This window comes from Rhinolophus sinicus, chromosome 16 (genome assembly GCF_057876585.1).
Source record: "Rhinolophus sinicus isolate RSI-liver-muscle chromosome 16, RSI-T2T, whole genome shotgun sequence".
Lineage (NCBI taxonomy): Eukaryota > Metazoa > Chordata > Mammalia > Chiroptera > Rhinolophidae > Rhinolophus > Rhinolophus sinicus.
The window spans coordinates 23,099,024-23,116,711 of record NC_142516.1 but is presented as its reverse complement, the minus strand read 5'-3'; the positions used below and the strand labels follow the sequence as shown (position 1 = coordinate 23,116,711).

Sequence of the window (17,688 nt, the reverse complement as noted above, 5' to 3'; positions counted from 1 at the left end):
GTTCTGTCAGTTTTTGATTCGTGTATTTTGGGGCTCTTATATATGTGTATGTATGTTTATTTTATATATGAAGTCTTCCTGGTGTTTTATCACCATAAAATGTCCTTTGTTGTTAGTAACAATTTTTATCTTAAAGTCTGTTTTGTCTGATATTAATATAGCCACTCCAGCTGTCTTTTTGTAAATGTTTGCATGGTATATATCTTTTTCCATCCTTTTATTTTCAGCATATTTGTGTCTTTGAATCTAAAGTGTGTGTCTTGTAGAAGCATATAGTTGGATCGTTCCCCATCTACCTTTTATTTCAGCTAGCCCAGCTTTAATCTGGACAAGACCTAGGTAACAAAATCAGTTTTGAGTTTCTTCTCCTTTCATGGATGAATAGTTAATCATGCTGAATTGGGATTTATGCCCAGTTTTTTAAGGTCGTTTTTTGATCTGGTCTAATGCAAGGCAATTGAGACAATTGAGGAGGGGGTTCATAAGTAATATTTGGCTGACAAGTATATAGTTACAGTACCTAGTGAATTAGATTATTGACTTGAGTGTGTGAAGACTTTTAAAGCAGTGATTATTGAGTCACAAGTGATTTTTAATAGACTAGGAAAATGAAAGCAGCTCATATCACCATTTAAAATGCTATAAAAATTAAGCAGATAAAAATAGAACACAATATGTCTTAATCTCGGAATACATTGTGTAATATTAATAATTGATCACTTGTTTTCCTAGTATGGAGTGTTTCATAAGGCAAGGTGATGGAGAATGATATTTGACCCTAATGAAAGACAAGACTTTCTTTACAGATAATTAGATGAGGTCGTTAAACTCATCTTCAGTTGCTCTCATCTGTATCTTCACCACTTATATACTAAAACCCATTTTATTTACAAATTCTGTAGGGGCAATTTATTTTTAAACCGCCATAATCAATTAATTTTTAGTGTTAATACCAATGAGTATTAGCAAAGTATCTGTTAGTCTAATCGCTTGAACTAGAAACAAAGAATTTTGTAGGTGGTTGTTAAAGGGCCTAGGTTCCATTTTAGCCTAGCCTCTTGGGTTGGATAATGAATCCATATTTGGATAGGGATGAATTGGTATAAAATTCTGAAGAGCTTTTTTGCGTCTTTTATAGTGTTTTCAAATGATCTGTCAGTAGTGCTATGCTGGAGTCCATAATGTGTTTTCTTTCTTTTTTCCAGTTAAAGGCATTAGGATTTCCTGAAGGACTTGTGATACAAGCTTACTTTGCTTGTGAGAAGAATGAAAATTTGGCTGCCAATTTTCTTCTACAGCAAAACTTTGATGAAGATTGAAAGGGACTTTTTTTGTGTTGTTGTTATGTTGTTTTTTTTTAATCTCACACTTCACACCAGTGCATTACACTAACTTTGTTCACTGGATTGTCTGGGATGACTTGGGCTCATATCCATACTACTTGGTATAAGATAGATTGTTGGGGGTGGGGAGGGAGGGATCTAGGATATAGGGCAGGGATCAATACCGCGCATGTCTGCTGCAATTAGCAGATGCTGCAAATCCACCGTGTGTGAAATATTATACAACCAAAAATCAGCTTTTGCAGGTCTTTATTTCTTGTATAAAACAGTAGATAACTTCCTAGGTTTCACTCTTTTTAGTGTACTAGATCCAGAAATTTAGTGTAATGCCCTGCTTTGTATCTCTTTGAGTTAACATTGGTTTCAGAAAGAATCTTTGCTACCTAGAATCTACAGTCTCTCTTTCATGGCAACACTGGATAATGGCTTTGTGAAATTGAAAACAATTTTGAAACAACTATAAACAGAAATGCCAAATTATTGATGGTTATTGTTGCTGCTTCAAATAAGTATAAAATTAATGTCAAGAAAGCCTATTCTTTCCTAGTTAAATACTTGGGGTGGGGAAAGGGAAAAGGGGACCCTTTTCTTAAAATGAAAATAATTACTGCTATTTTAAAATCTCTTGATCATTGAATGTGAGACCCTTCTAACATGATTTGAGAAGCTGTACAAGTATAGGCAGAGTTATTTTCCTGTTTACATTTTTTTTGGTTTGTTTTGGGGGGAAATTGGTAGGTGTCTAATTACTGTTTACTTCCTTGTTATATTGCAGTAAAAGTTTTAAAACCATCATTGCATGTTTGCTTTTGATGTATCCCTTTGTGAAATTAGCACCTTGGGGCCAATGGAGAAATGCAGCATTCACTCTCCCTCTCTTCCCTTCCCTCAGCAGAAATGTGTTTGTTCAGCAAGTCGTGACTTCAAACTGCTGCCTTTTTTAAAACCTACAAAATGCTGATTCAGTTCAAAATTAATGCAAATGTTTCGAAACTGGGTTTCTAATATTTGTAAATGTTTTTCCTTATTAGATAAGAATGTATGACCATTAAAGTCATTAGGAGTCTACTGCTTTCCTAAAGAGAAGGTGGACAGAACTATAATCCAGCATCTTTTATTGCATTGGAAAGACTGGTGAAGTCTTTTGGAAGGGTTGGGAGATGTGGCTGGGAAAATACTTTGGAAAATATACAATCAAGATATCTCATGGCATATTAAAAAAAATCTTAATAGCAGTGTTGGCTTTTATTTGGATTTTTTTCATCTCAGTTTTTTCTTTGGAATATCCCTCATTGGCATTATTTGATCATAAAGACTGGGTAGACGTCTACTTGTTCAGTTTTTCAAATCTATTTTCCTGAATATAAACAAGACTATTTAAAGAAATATTTTTTTTCCTACCATCTGATACTGAGTTAAGAAGATGAATTTGCACAGATTTCTCCCTGCAAATAATCCTTAGCACTGTCTGGTAATGACTTCTAAGCTTTTACGTCATGCACTCGTAACCTATCTCATGAAAATAAATGAAACCATAATTTCTCCCCGCAATGTTAATTATGCAGTTTAATCTTCATGTGTGTATTCATGAACGCAACAGGCCTTTGGACTTTGTATTACCTAATGTGTTTTATAATGAATCATGCAAAATGTCTCAGGAGAATAAAATGAGAATTCGTACATACGTTCATGTTTCAAGGCAGAACAATGAGTTGGGAAGAGGGGTGGCTTTTCTGGTCGGATAATGGAATAAGTTCATTTATGACATTTTATCAGCTACCTAATTGCTCAGAGCATAGCGAAAACTGGAAAAAAGGAGAAAAACAGCAACAGCCTCTTCCTTACTCTGGAAAGTGACAGCAGAAGTTGGTGGCATGGAACTTTTGTCCTTGGACAACAAAACTACAAATAGTGGGATTAATAATTACCAGAAAACAGTTCAGGCCAAGTTTTGACCATTCTTTACGATACCTTGTTTGTCTGCTTAAAGAACCAGCCAAGGTGCTATGAAAGAAATAGGCTTTTTGTGACCTTTTGCTGTTGTCTTTTACTTAAAAGTTTTGGTAAATCTCTTAATGTAAGTGACTATTTGACTTTGGAATTTTGCATTTGAAGTATTATGTCATCTATTTCTTGAAATGTTTTTATTGTTTAGTTGCTCTATGGAAAATGTGAGGAAGCTTAAGTTTATATTTGTTAAATTCTTATTGCCATCCTCAAGTCAAATATGTCTTTACATTGTTTAAAAATACCAAGTGTTCCACCAGATAATTTTTTTCCTGTACTAGATGGCTAGGACTCTAGAGAATTAATTATAAAATATTTTAAATACATCTAGCATTGCATTTCTCATTCTTTAAAGTGATTTTGCCATGTAGAATCTTAGACTGAAATTTGGCAATGCCTCCATCACTGATACTTTTGTTTTCTTTAGTAAATGGTGAATGTAACATGTAGAAGGCACTAGGTCAGTTTTATTGGGTCTCCTGTTTTCTCAACTAAAACATCAAAAAAAGGTGGGATATTTGATGGAATATAAATCAGCGTTCCTGAGGGCGTTGGAGATTTCAGGAAATGCCCGTTTTCCCCCATACTTCCCGTCTTACAGCGCCAACCTGAGACTGCTGCACGGTATCCAACCGAAAGTAAGCAGTTGAGGGAGGAAGGCCTTCCTAATAACCAAAGCCATTTTGGTGAGTTCCCTGCCGTGAGGCTCAGATACAACATGTCCTTTCAGTTGACCTCCCAGGTCCATTTTGTTTCATTTCATTCTAAGCCACGGGCCGGCAAACTCCAGCCCCATGAGCCACATCTGGCTCACTGCCTGTTGTATGGTCCATGTGCTAAGAATGATCTTTACATTTTTAAACAGTTAAAAAAACAAAAACTCAAATTTCAGTGTCCATAAATAGTTTTGAAACACAACCATGCTCATTTGTTTACACATTGTCTATATCTACTGTGCCGAGGAGGTTCAATGTTGAATAGTTGCAACAGACAAAGGCTGCAAAGCCTAAATAATTACTGTCTGGCCCTTTACAGAATGAGTTTGCCATCCCTGTTCTAATCTGCGATAACCTGTCATGTTAAATTATATGATGCTTTTTATTCTTTTTTGTCATTGGCCTCTACTTCAGGCCTTAGCCTCACTTTGGCTTGCTTGTTACTATCCCAGGTTCTTTCCAGAGTGGTACCAGTCCCATATCTCCACTGTCGAAGGAGCATGTATGGGGTGTCTTGAAATTCTTATTTGCTGTCGCCACACTGTTTCTTGCTCTCATGGTAAGATAATGAAGTTCAGCACTAAGCACCTGGCATAGTGATGAATCAACCAGAAAAGAAGTCAGGTGACTCCTTGCACTCTGTAATCAGAGTTGGGGCAATGAACAGCTGGGAAAGAGTGGCTGGAACCCTGGGAGAAGTGTTGGGCCTGTTTGGGTGGCAGACTAGTTTCCAGAACTGTGTGGGTAGTGGGGATGGGAGGATGCGAGGAGCAGTGACGAGGAGGCCAGGAGTGAAAGCTTGGACTTGCAAGGAAAAGGCACTGCAGGGTTTGGGGACCGTGGGAACTATGGTAGTGACAAATGGGTTGTAAAAGGCCTTCCCTATCGTGATGTGGTTAGATTCGGGAAACTGAAGAGGCTGGGAGCACCAAAGAAACATCAGCGATGACAAATTGGCTTCATAAGTAGTGCTACAAATCAAAATGAATGGAAGCATGGTCTCTGCCACTGAGCTTGAAATACTAAGACAGACTATTGGAATAGTAATGGATCCTTTAATAGCTGTAGGGTAACTTGTTTTCCAGGAGCACAAATAAGGAAATAGTCACCCAGACTCTGGCCTCGTTTCAGTCAAAAGTTTCCTTGTTGACCTAGGGCCTCCACTTTTCCATCTGGCTCAGGATGAGTTACAGAGGTGACAGGAGAGGTACCTGTCCTCAGCTCATGAGGTGACCTGGGGAACATGGCCTCAGCCCTAGCCCCAAGCAGCCTCATCTTCCCCCCAATGTTTTGTACAAGTAGGTTTGCTGTGATAATGTTGGGAAGCTACTATCCTACTAGCTCTCTAGATGGTCCTCTCGTTTCTTTCTGATCTCCACACTTAAGCACAACTCTACCAGGGCTGGGTACTGCCTACAGAATAGCTGCCTTAAGGCTCAAAGGATGTTTTGATATAGATCCTGCGTTTGGTTATTGACAACTTTTATCTCTGTAGCAAAGTCCAAAATTGTCTCAAAACTGCTCTTACAGTGTTTGGCTGTGAATTATAGAAGCCAGTCTGGGTTTTATTTGCTTGCAATAGCAGATTAGAAGAACGTGATAAATTACTTCAAAACTGGTTACAAATTGGACGAGAATGAAGGGGGCTGATGGGGATAGGCTTGGGGTTAGGGTTCTTTTGAATGATTTTAGGAAACCTGAAATGATTTTTGCAACTTTAGGGTTCTTTGTATTCAAATTTCTTCTTGGTCAAGTAGGCCTGCTTCTGCTTGTTGGCAGCATTTTGACTAATTTTCATATAGTCTCCAGTTCCAAAGAAATTAAAAGGAAGTTAAATATTTTAACAGGTTTGTTGTTACTATAATTGTAAAATATTTTTGTATCTTTAACTGGTGGTAGAATTTTTACACCATATTTGCATTTCTGCAAAGAGCATTAACTCTTCCATCCTTAAACAATTTCAAACTTACAGAAAAGTTGTCGGAACAGCACAAAAAGCTTCCATTTACCACCACCCCCTCCCCAAACCCATTTAAGCTTTGCAGTGGACCCAGTAAATGCCCACCATAGCGAAAGGATCAGATCCAGTCTAACGTGCTGCATTTAGTCTCCTGTAATCCAGGCTCTTAGTCCTTCTTGATCTTTATAAATAACCTTACCACTTTTCTAAGAAGACGGTTGTCTTATAGAATGCCCCTCAGTTTGCGTTTGGTGTTTTCATGACTAGATTCAAGTTAGGCGCATTTGAAGAAGTACCACGGAAGTGTTCTGTGCTCTTTCCTGCATCCCCTGAGATGGCACACAGCATTGATTTGTCCCATCACTAGTCATGTTGGATCGTTCAACGGAGGTAGTCGTGTCTGGCAGGCTTCTCCACGGGACAGTTACTGTTTGTCCCTTTGTATTGTATAAATCTTTTATAGGGAGATACTTGGAGACTTAACATCTTATTTTGCATCAAAATTTGCCCATTAGTTTTAGTATCCACTGATATTTCTTGCCTCAATTAATTATTACTAAGATGATTGTCAAGTGGTAGTTTTCAAACGATATAATAGCTTCTGCATTTATTAGGTTGCATTCTGTATTCTGGCATTCTCTTTCCCCACTTATAATTTGCTTCCCTGTGGACTCAGATTCCTTTTTTATTCAGTGGTATATGATCCATTACTACCGTTATTTTGATGTTCAGTTGTCCCAGGTTTTGCCATTGTGTGGACCATTAAATCTGGGTGTTGTTTTTTCCATGCCCCTGTCACTCTTGAGTACTTCCTTACTTTCTGGCTCAGTAATATATTCCAGACTTTTGTACTTTGTGTGCCCCAGGCTTGAAATTCGCCATTTCTTCAGGGAGTTCTGGTTCCCTTTCGTGAAGATTATATTTAGAAACCAAAACTTGATGCTGGGTGTGCTGGGGTCTCACAGCTCCCAGCCACCTGGGTGGCTCGTGGAAAACAGTGCACATGTACACACATTTACTTCTCTCTTTCTGTGTCTACAGACAGTTGAAAGTTCAAGTTCACACAGGTACCCGTAAGTCTAATTCAGCACCTCAACATTACTTCTAGCTGTCCCTTCCCATATTTCTAACTCCTTTCCTGGACAGTGAGCAACTTGGCTCCTCGTACTCAATATGTTTCCTTCTTTGGCACCTCCCCTGTGTGTAACCAATCTTAGGCACTGCTGCCCTTGTTGTTTAAGTGCCGAGCTGTCACCTCAGTTGGCCGCTTTCTTTGCATAAATGTTATTTTTCATTGGATTTAAATGGGGGTGAAAATGTGTTCAGATAATTTCTTCTGAATTTAGCCAGCCAATAACAGCACCTCCATACACGAAAGAGAAGGCCTTATTTATTCTGTTCCAGTCGCAGTGCCAGCAGGTCCGGCTCCAGATGCCCTGGCCTCTCAGCGGGGGGGCGGGGGGGTTGAAGTCCTGGGTGAGTTTTCTCAGTTACCTTTTTTTGGGATCAACGTGAGGTTTATGAGCTAAGGGTAAAGGAGACTCAGGAGGAGCAGACTGGAGGGGAATGCAACCCACACACTGGGCTATTTGTGGTTTCCCCCCCAGGAACTGTGCTGTGTCACTACTTTGTGACACATGCTGCTTCCCCTGGTTCATACATTCAGCAAATGATGAGCAGTCACGGAGGGCCAAGTGCTTGGCATGAATTGTCCCCACCTCCTTTATCTTGCTAATTCCTCAGTGTCCAAGACCTAACAAGGCCCCCTTCCAGGAAGCCTTCCAGTGACCCCCTTTCCTTCCAATTTGGGCCAGAGACTTGACCTCCCTTTCCTCAGCCACTTGTAAATATCTACTGTAGGAGTGAAACACCATAAACTAAGGTAGTGAATAACAGAGTTCTTTAGCTGTGCCTTTCTTTCATCTCTGTATCCCCAGAACCTACTGAAGGGCTTGACTAAAGGAGATGCCCAGTCAATATCGGATAAACGTGTCATCAAATCTTTCCTGCAGCTCTGGGCTCTCCTTACCTTTTCTGCCACCTTTGCTGGGGCTCTGGGCTCTCCTTAGCTTTTCTGCCACCCTTGCAGTTCTCAAAGCCAACTGAGAAGTTGAGCGACAATGAACAGTATCCCGAAGGCTGCTCTGGTTTTCTGTCCTTAACCCAGGGACCTTTGCACCAGATTCTGAAAGCCCTGATACATAATACAGTGAGCTGGCTGGCTGGAGAGACAGAGGGATTCTGTTGACCAATTTCATCGGAGTCTACATCTGAGACTTAGATGGAGAGCAGACCCACAGCTGCGCTCCAGGAATCCCATGCTGAGGCCAGGTCACGGACTTGTGCTCAGTCAGGCCTGGGTTTCTGTTTCACATCCTGCACCAGCTGTGCCTTCTGCCATGTCGTCTACCTCTGTGTCCTGGTTTTCTCTAAAATAGAGCCTGCTTCCAGGCTGCTGCTGGGAGTCAGGTGAGAGAGTGGATTGGAGCATCTTCACCAAGGCCAGCTTGGTGGATGTGGGTGCTCACTGCCCACCCTGACGTCTGGGAGGAGTTCTCTGCCCTTCGCCAGTGATGAAGTGTTGCCACTACGGGAGCGCGTGTGGCTGAGTGTGCCTCTCTCCTCCCTGGGTGCCTTTGTCCTCCCTGCTTCACTGTTACCACCTCAACTTTCCCAAGAGGTTGTTGGGCTTCCCGCTCAGCTGGGCAGCATGGCTCAAACATTTGGCATTTCAGGCATGGAAAGTTTTACTTTCTCTGAACTGTTTCTGCTCAGTGCTGAATTTTCTCCTGTCAGTTTCTAGGCCAGCGAATTGGCAGCTACATCTCACCTCCAGATTAAATTTGGCAGAGAACCCAGCAAACCTGCCTGACAAAGTGCCCACTGTTCCTTTCACCCACCCCAAGGGACTCTCTTCTTGATGTTTTCTTTTGATTTCTTCTGACAGTGTTTCCAATCTGCCTGGGCACAGGAACTCAGATTTGGAAGTGGCCAGTGGGTGTCATTCAACCGCAGTGCCTCTAAGCCAGATCTTCAGCCTCCACTTGAATGCTTCTAGTGACGTGGCACTCACTACTGCCAAGTTAGACTTTTTATATTTCAGACACTCCAGTGATTGTCGTGTATCCCTTTCCCCCGCCTCTGTGGATGGGCGAGCCTCAGACCCTATTCACTTCTGGGGGGGGGGCCATTCTGAGCCAATGTGTCAACACTTCAGGTCTTTAAGAAGAGTGATTGTATCTCTCCCTGACCACCTCCCACCCTCTGGTCAAGTTTTCTCTATGCTGAAAAAAGATCCCCTCCCTTGGGATGAGTCATGTCAAATCCCTTCCCCATCCTGATGAACACAATACTTTAGGGAAAATCTGAGTAGTATGAACTATAGGAGGAGCTATCACCTCCCTTGTTCTGTGCATGATACCTCTATTAATGCATCCTAAATTTGAGCTTGCTGGTTTGGCTCACATTACACTGTGGCCTTGGATTGAGCAGCTGTGCTAATATACCAGTTTTCAAGGTGTCTGTGCATTTGGAGTCCACATCTGATCCATGTTACAGAAACAGAAGCAGCCTACCCCTGACTTACATGTATCTCTTAGCTACGGAACAAATGCTGTTTTTACAAATTCCTATTCTGGCCCAAGAGAAGGGAGCTAACATTTACAAGCCCAGGCATCTCACCCTGTGCTAAGTACTACCATGATTACCATCTTACAGATGGATTAACTGAGGTCAATCAAGCCAACGGTACACAGCTACTAAATGTCAGAGCCAGGCTCCAAAGACACCTTGGTGACACTGCCTTGCCCTCATCCAAGCCTCTTCACTTCCCTTGAGTCTCTTTCCTTCCTGTGATTTTCCTTTCCTTTCCTTTCCTTTCCTTTCCTTTCCTTTCCTTTCCTTTCCTTTTCCTTTCCTTTTCCTTTCCTTTTCCTTTCCTTTTCCTTTCCTTTTCCTTTCCTTTTCCTTTCCTTTTCCTTTCCTTTTCCTTTCCTTTTCCTTTCCTTTTCCTTTCCTTTTCCTTTCCTTTTCCTTTCCTTTTCCTTTCCTTTTCCTTTCCTTTTCCTTTCCTTTCCTTTCCTTTCCTTTCCTTTCCTTTCCTTTCCTTTTCCCTCCCTGTTTTGACAGGTCTTTGTTCCCCTGGTGATTTGCCTGGCTAGCAGTTCTTAAAATGTGGCTTGAGGACCACTTTCGGGGAGGGAGGCGGGAATGTCTATAAGGTCAGAACTATTTTTATAATAACACTAAGACTCTGCTCTCATAGGTATAGTGGAGTTTCCCAGAGAATACGTGACATGTGATATCACAACAGATTGAATGAAGGAGCAGGTGTGAGAATCCAACTGTCTTCTGTTAAGCCAGACAACAGAGAGATTTGCAAAAATCAAATACACCCTTCTTTCACTAATTTTTTAAAAATTATTTTTATAAAGATTTTTTTAAATTTTAACATGTAGTGGGTTTATTTTAAATGAGTTAATATTTTTTTAGATTTCTAATTTTAATTTCTAATCTAGTAACTATTGATAGATAGAACTCACGTGAACAGAAACTCTGGTTTCTCAATTTTTAAGAGAGGGAAGAGATCCTAAGACCAGAAGGTTTGAGAACTGCTGTGTTAGGTGATAGTTTTTCTACTTCAGACTTGATAAGTGACCCAGAAAACACTGCTTGGGAAGGTCGCTGGGGTGCTGGTGACGTGTTACCTACCTGCCATCTGCTGCAGACACGATTGGGATGTCAGATACCTGGAGCTAGTTTGATACCCCTCTGCCGTACTGCCCTCCAGTCCCACTGGCAAGATAACAGACTCTCAACTCTACTTGGCTTTCAATGCCCTTTGCAGACTTGCTCCAAATTCCACCTTCAGCCTGTCTCCCTCCCTCTCCACATCCAGCAAGACTTCATTATCCAGGCCTTTCCACACCTCCACACATTTAGATGTGCTAGCCACTGCCTAGAAATTCTGTATTTCTCTCTCCTCATCTGAACTCATACTCGACCTTTAAAATTCACTTCGGTGGTACGTGCTCTATGAAGGCTTTCCTTGCCCAAGCCAGCAGAAGACTACTCCCTTGTTCACTCTCTGAACATGTAGTCCACACATTGTATATCTGACCATCGTTATTTATTTGCACATTTTTTTATGGACATGTGTCAAAGCAAAAAGCAAAACTTGCCACATCGTTCAGTGGCAGTAGGAGCCCAACACCCATGGCTAAGGAGAACTGAAAGGAACTGTGCTTTGCTGTCTTGGCTGCAGAGATGGGGTGGAAGGAGGGTTGGTCTGACATTGTAGAGGGAAAGCTCACGTGAGTGATGGGGAAATGCCAGGACCTGACAGAACAGACTGGAAAGATGTAGGGAAAAACTCCACTGTGCCCTGACACGCCCCCTTGTGGTGAGGGAGAGACATGTTTCAGGTGGGTGGGTAAAGCAGGGGAGAACCAGCACCTATGGGACGTGGAAGCGTTGAAGCAACCGATGGGAAACCAGGCTAGCGGGAGGAAGGGAAGTGGCTGATCTAGAAAACCCAGTGATACTGGCCCTCTATTGCCCAAGCTGTGCAGGGGAAAGGATATTCATTGAGCTCCTAATGCAAAGCCCAGCATTAGACACCCCCTTGGGCCTGCAAAGAAGGATTAATGAGGCGGGGCCCCAGACCTCCAAAAGGATCACCATTTGAGAAGGGGACTTGTGCAAGTTCTCAGGGACAGAAGGGACTGGGGGTATCTGCCCATGGGAGAACCAACTACAAAATTCCAAAGGCAACTCGGGAGTTAGAATGTGAAAGACATCTTCCCGAGTGCTATCTAGGAATGGAGGCGGGAGGGACTTCTCCAAGGCCAGGGTCTGTGGTGAGCAGAGGGGGAGGTGCGGGTGCTGGAAAAGAGGAGTCCTCGGGCAGAAGGAGCCTCCTAGCGCTGCAAGAGCCGACTCTTGATGGGCTGCTGCTTCTCAGCTAGAGATGGTGGAAGCTGCTCCCAGACTTTGGTGCAGAGAGAGGCACATTCTTGGGGCTTGGCATACATTGCCAGGTGTCTGCCATTGGTGCTCTGTCTGGGTGGTCTGTCCTGAGCTGACTCCTCTAATGACAGACCTCCAGTGGGTTGACCGGTGTCTATTCATGTGTTTAGATCGTGCTATTGATTGATTGATTCATTCATTCATTCCTGTAATATTTGTTGAGCACTAAGAGCCAGATTGAGTACTGGACAGAGAATGAGGACTAAGGGCCCAAACCCTGCCCTGGAGAGTTTTGTGACAGAGCTTTACCCCACCATAGAAAGTACCATAGCAGATGCATAACCAGCACAAAGAGGGGACTTACAGGGGAGTCAGCGAGAAATCAGGGGAGGCTTCATGGAGCAGGAGATAGGTGAGCTGGGCTGCGAAGGTTGGATAGGAGTGCACACAGCAGGAGAAATGGGAGGAAATGTGTCCCAGGCTGAAGGAACAGAGCATACAAGGCAGACCAGGCAAATCTGGGGATGATGAGACTGTTAGCGAGGCTCAGGCATTGGCCTAGGAGGTGGGAGGTTAAGTTAGGACAGAGGCAAATTTATAAGGTATTCTAATGCAATATGGGAGACGCACATTTGAGCTCAGGGTCAGTGGTGGGTGGCCAAATAGGTTCCGTGGACAGGCCCCAAGGCCTACTTCATTAAGGCCTTAAATATTTAATGAGCACCTACTGTATGCCAGGCAGAAGGAAGAGGCTGAACAGGCCACCTGCCTCTAAAGCTACCCTTTAATGTTTTACATTTGAAGGTTCTGCATACGATTCTATTATGGATGGGGGTTGAGGGGGAGGTTATTGGTCAAAAAGAAACAAAAACCAAATCCGCAGCCTGTTCCTTCATTGGGGAGTGACTGCACGTTTTGTTTTTCTTGGTGAGTAGTGGTGGTGCGGGTAGTGTCATTTGTTTATTTTGTTTTTAGCAGGGGAGACAGATGTGGTCAGATCTGTTTTCAAAAAGATAAAAATAATTATGTGGCTTTCAGCCCTTCGTTGCAGCCACAGTACAGGAAGCAGGAAGCCCACTAAAAGGGCGGGGGCTGGTTATCTGGGCTCTGAGCTGAGGACTGGTCCTCTGGGCTACGCTGGATGTTCCCACGAGAAGACAATAGTGACAGATAATGTGGCTTCTTCCTTTGGTTCCAGCAGCCAGAAGGAAATGTCGGTTCCTTCTGGGAAGGAACTTGACCTCCTTTGAGACTGAGAGCCAAGGCAATCAAAATACCACCCCAACCCCTTTCCTTCCTGGGAAACCGACAACACTGAGGACAGCCTGGGCGAGTGGAAAGAGCCCAATCATGGAAATTGTGAAGATGTGGGTTCAAAACCTGGTTTGGCCACTTATTATCCATGTGATCTTGGACAACTCATTCGTATTTTCCAGGCCTGAGTGTCATCATCTGTAATGATAATAATTATTATTTACACCTACCTCATGTACCAGTTATTAAGTCATATTACAAAGCCAGAGCCAAAGAAGCAGCCCAGGACAAAGCCGACACATGGAAGAAAGCAGAAAATCCAGGAAGTGTCTGAGAGCTTGATATGTGATAGAAGTGACTCAAGAATCAGTGGACAAAGGATGGAATATTTAGCCAATGGTGTTGGGGAAACTGGCTTGTATCTGGACAAAAATAAACTCACCTTATTATATGTGTGTGTGTCTTTAGTTAACTTTGGTTGACTAAAGACCTGAATGCAGCAGGTAAAATGATAAAACCTGATGAAAGGACGTTACTGACCTGGTTGAGCAGGAGCTGCCATGACAGGAGTCATACCGGCCACCAGGACTGAGACATTCAGTACAAAGAGCCCCATGGCCAGGACATCTGCAGAAGGCTGTTGGTCAAGCCGTGCAAGATTCTGCCAGGTGAACCAACTCCACCTTTCACCAGGTGGTGCTGAAGAGATTGTTCAGGAGTCACACCAACACGTCCCCTGTCCCTTTCTGGACCATTCGGAAGGGGAAGCTTCCTCGAGGGGAAGACAAAGCAGATGTGTGGTAGGGACTATAATGGATGATGTGTGTGTCCAGGAGGTGCCCAACCTGAAGGTGTGCGTGCTGCCCGTGAGCCTCTGAGCCCGCAGGCACATCCTCAGTGCTGGGGCCAAGGTCCTCACCTTGCACCAGGCGGCAATGGACTCCGCCATGGGCTGTGACACCATCATGCCCTCTGGTCCTTAAAAGGTACTCCTATGAGGCGAATGTTGTTATGCTTGATGTTGTCCCACAGGTCCCTTAAACTATTTCCATTGTTTTTTATTCGTTTCTCTTTTTGTTGTTCCAATGGCATGTTTCCTTCTACGTTGTCTTCTAAATTGCTGATTTGATCCTCTACTTCATCTAATCTGGTGATTCCTTCTAGTATATATATGTTGTTGTTGTTAAAATTTATTGAGGTGACAATGGTTAGTAAAATTACATAGGTTTCAAGTGTACAATTCTGTAATACATCATCCATATATCACATTGTTTGTTCACCACCCAGAGTCAGTTCTCATTCCATCACCATATATTTGACCCCCTTTACCCTCTTCTATTATCTCCCTCCCCACTTACCCTCTGGTAACCACGAAGCTGTTGTCTGTGTCTATGATTTTTTGTTTCTTTATTTGTTTGTCTTTGTCCTTTGTTGCTTTTATATCCCACATATCAGTGAAGTCATGTGGTTCTTGACTTTTTCTGTCTGACTTATTTCACTTAGCATAATAATCTTAAGATCCATCTATGTTGTCGCAAATGGCACTATTTCATCTTTTCTTATGGCAGAATAGTATTCCATTGTGTATATATACCACATCTTCTTTATCCAATCATCTATCGAAGGACACTTTGGTTTTTTCCATGTCTTCGTCACTGCAAATAAAGCTGCACTGAACATTGGAGCAAATATATATTTACGGATAAATGTTTTCAGATTTTTTTTTGGTAGACACCCATGAAAGGGATTGCTGGGTCATATGGTAATTCTATTCTTAATTTTTTGAAGAACCTCCACACTGCCTTCCATAGCAGCTGCACGAATCTGCATTCCCACCAACAGTGTATGAGGGTTCCTTTTTCTCCACAGCCTCTCCAACACTTGTTATTATCTTGTTGATGATAGCAATTCTAACAGGTGTGAAGTGAGATCTCATTTTGATTTTGATTTGCATTTCTCTGATGATTAGTGATGTGGAGCATCTTTTCGTATGTCCATTGGCCATCTCTGTATGTCCTTGTTGCAGAAAGGTCTGTTCAGGTTCTCTGCCCATTTTTTAATTGGATTTTTTGTCTTTTTGTTGTTGAGTTGTATGACTTCCTTATATAGTTTGGATATTAGCCCCTTATCGGAGGCACTGTTTGCAAATATCTTCTCCCATTCAGTTGGTTGCCTCTTTATTTTGTCGATGGTTTATTTTGCTGTACAGAAGCTTTTTTAGTTTAATATAGTCCCATTCATTTATTTTAGCTTTTACTTCCCTTGCCTTTGATGTCAAATTCATAAAATCCTCTTTGAACCCAAGGTCCATAAGTTTAATACCTATGGTTTCTTCTATGCAGTTTATTGTGTCAGGTCTTATGTTTAGGTCTTTGATCCATTTTGAGTTAATTTTGGTACATGGTGACAGGTAGCAGTCTGGTTTCATTCTTTTGCATGTGGCTTTCCAATTCTCCCTGCACCATTTATCAAAGGGCTTTCTTTTCTCCATTGTATGTTTTTGGCTCCTTTGTCGGAAATTATCTTTACTATGAAATCTCAGAAAAAGAAATTTAAAAAACAACAACAATTCCTCTTGCAATTGCAACAAAAAGAATAAAATACCTAGGAATAAACTTAACCATGGATGTGAAGGACCTATACACCGAAAACTATAAGACATTTTAAAAAGAAATTGAAGAAGACACAAACAAATGGAAAGACATTCCGTGCTCATGGATTGGAAGAATCAACATAGTTAAAATAACCATATTACCCAAAGCAATATACAGATTTAATGCAATCCCCATCAAAATCCCAATGGTATTTTTTAAAGAAATAGTACTAAAAATTATCAGATTTGTATGGAACCACAGAAGACCCTGAATAGCCAAAACAATCCTCAGAAGAAAGAACAATAATGAAGGTATCACAATGCCTGACATCAGCTTATACCAGGGCAACAATAACCAAAACAGCATAGTATTGGCAGGAAAACAGACACACAGACCAATAGAATAGAATTGAAAACCCAGAAATAAACCCACATAAATATGAATAGAGAATCTAGTGTATTCTTCATTTAAGTTATTGTATTCTTCACTTCTTACTTGTTCTTTTTATGGTTTCTATGTCCTTATTTATGCTTGGTGTCTCTGTTGAAATTCTCACTAAGTTCCTTAAGCATTCTTATCATCAGTGTTTTAAACTCTGTCTCTGGTAGGTTGGTTGCCTCCATTTCATTTAATTCTATTTCTGGAGGTTTCTCCTGTTCTTTGACTTGGGACATGTTTCTTCGTTTCCTCGTTCTGTCTGCTGCTCTGTGCTTGCTTCTATGTATTCGGTGGATCTGCTATGTCTCTCAGTCTTTGCTGGGTGGGCTTATGTACCATGTTTCCCTGAAAATAAGACCTAGCCCGACAATCAACTCTAATGTATCTTTTGGAGCAAAAATTAATATAAAACCCAGTATTATATTATATATTACATTACGTTACATTATATTATATAAGACCTGGTCTTATATTATAGTAAAATAAGATCGGGTCTTATATTAATTTTTGCTCCAAAAGATGCATTAGAGCTGATTGTCCGGCTAGGTCTTATTTTCGGGGGAAACATGGTAGTATATGTCCTATGTGGTCCAATGGCACAGTCTCCCTGATCTCCTGTGTGCGTGTTCCAGGAGTGTCCCTTGAGTGGGTTGTGTGATGGTGCCCTCCTGTAGGCCACACATGTGGACAGGGACAACAATGGCTCCTGTCCCTCCAGCTCCTGCCCCACAGCCACACAACTCATTTCCTCCCCACATGTCTCTGTGCCTCCCGAGCTGCCGCCCCTCCACCAGAGACCAGGTGATTGTATGCAAGCAAGTGAGTCTGTGTGTGGGCTCTATAAGCGGGTGTCTGGGTTTTCCAGCTCCCCCCTGCCCCATCAGGATGGGCAGAATCCTCACTGATTTTCACTGCCAGATGTCGTGGGAACTCCTTTTCCTAACACAGAATCCCTGGGCCTGGTAGCCCAGCATGGGCTTCCCTCTTCAGGGAACTGAGGATGGCTGCCACCAGTACCAGGCCTGTGGTAGCTCTGCAAAAAAGCCAGGACACACCGAGGCCTACTGCCACCTGCTGGCTCTCTTAAGGCTCAGCCCCTGATAAAGCCTTGTGCGGTACACAAGTTGAGTGAGGCAGGGTTGCGGGGATTCACTAGAATGGGAAGAGTTGTCATCAACAGGTTAATGTAGATTCTGGTTTGATGCCAGTGCTAAGCCCGGAGCTACTCAGAGCACACCAAGGCCAGCTGCTGCCCACCTGGGTCCTGTAAACTCTGATAGTTTTTCAAGAAAGAGGGCAATGTGGGCAGGGCTGGCTGTTCTTGGAGAAAGTGTCTCAGGCATTGGGGAAGTTGGGTAGGGCAGGGTCCCAAGTGAGTCAGCAGGGCAGAGCTGCAGAGTTCACCAGGC

General features: G+C 42.4%; 1 protein-coding gene across 1 annotated transcript in view; it reads left to right on the top strand.

The window, feature by feature from the left end:
- Window positions 1–3,676, top strand: part of RAD23B (RAD23 nucleotide excision repair protein B) — a 43,409-nt gene extending 39,733 nt beyond the window's left edge. Inside the window, exon 10 of the mRNA XM_019734198.3 lies at window positions 1,206–3,676. Coding sequence (XP_019589757.3) covers window positions 1,206–1,319 — 114 coding nt within the window. The 3' untranslated portion in view covers window positions 1,320–3,676. The remainder of the gene's footprint in view (window positions 1–1,205) is intronic.
- The last annotated feature ends 14,012 nt before the right edge of the window (window positions 3,677–17,688 follow it).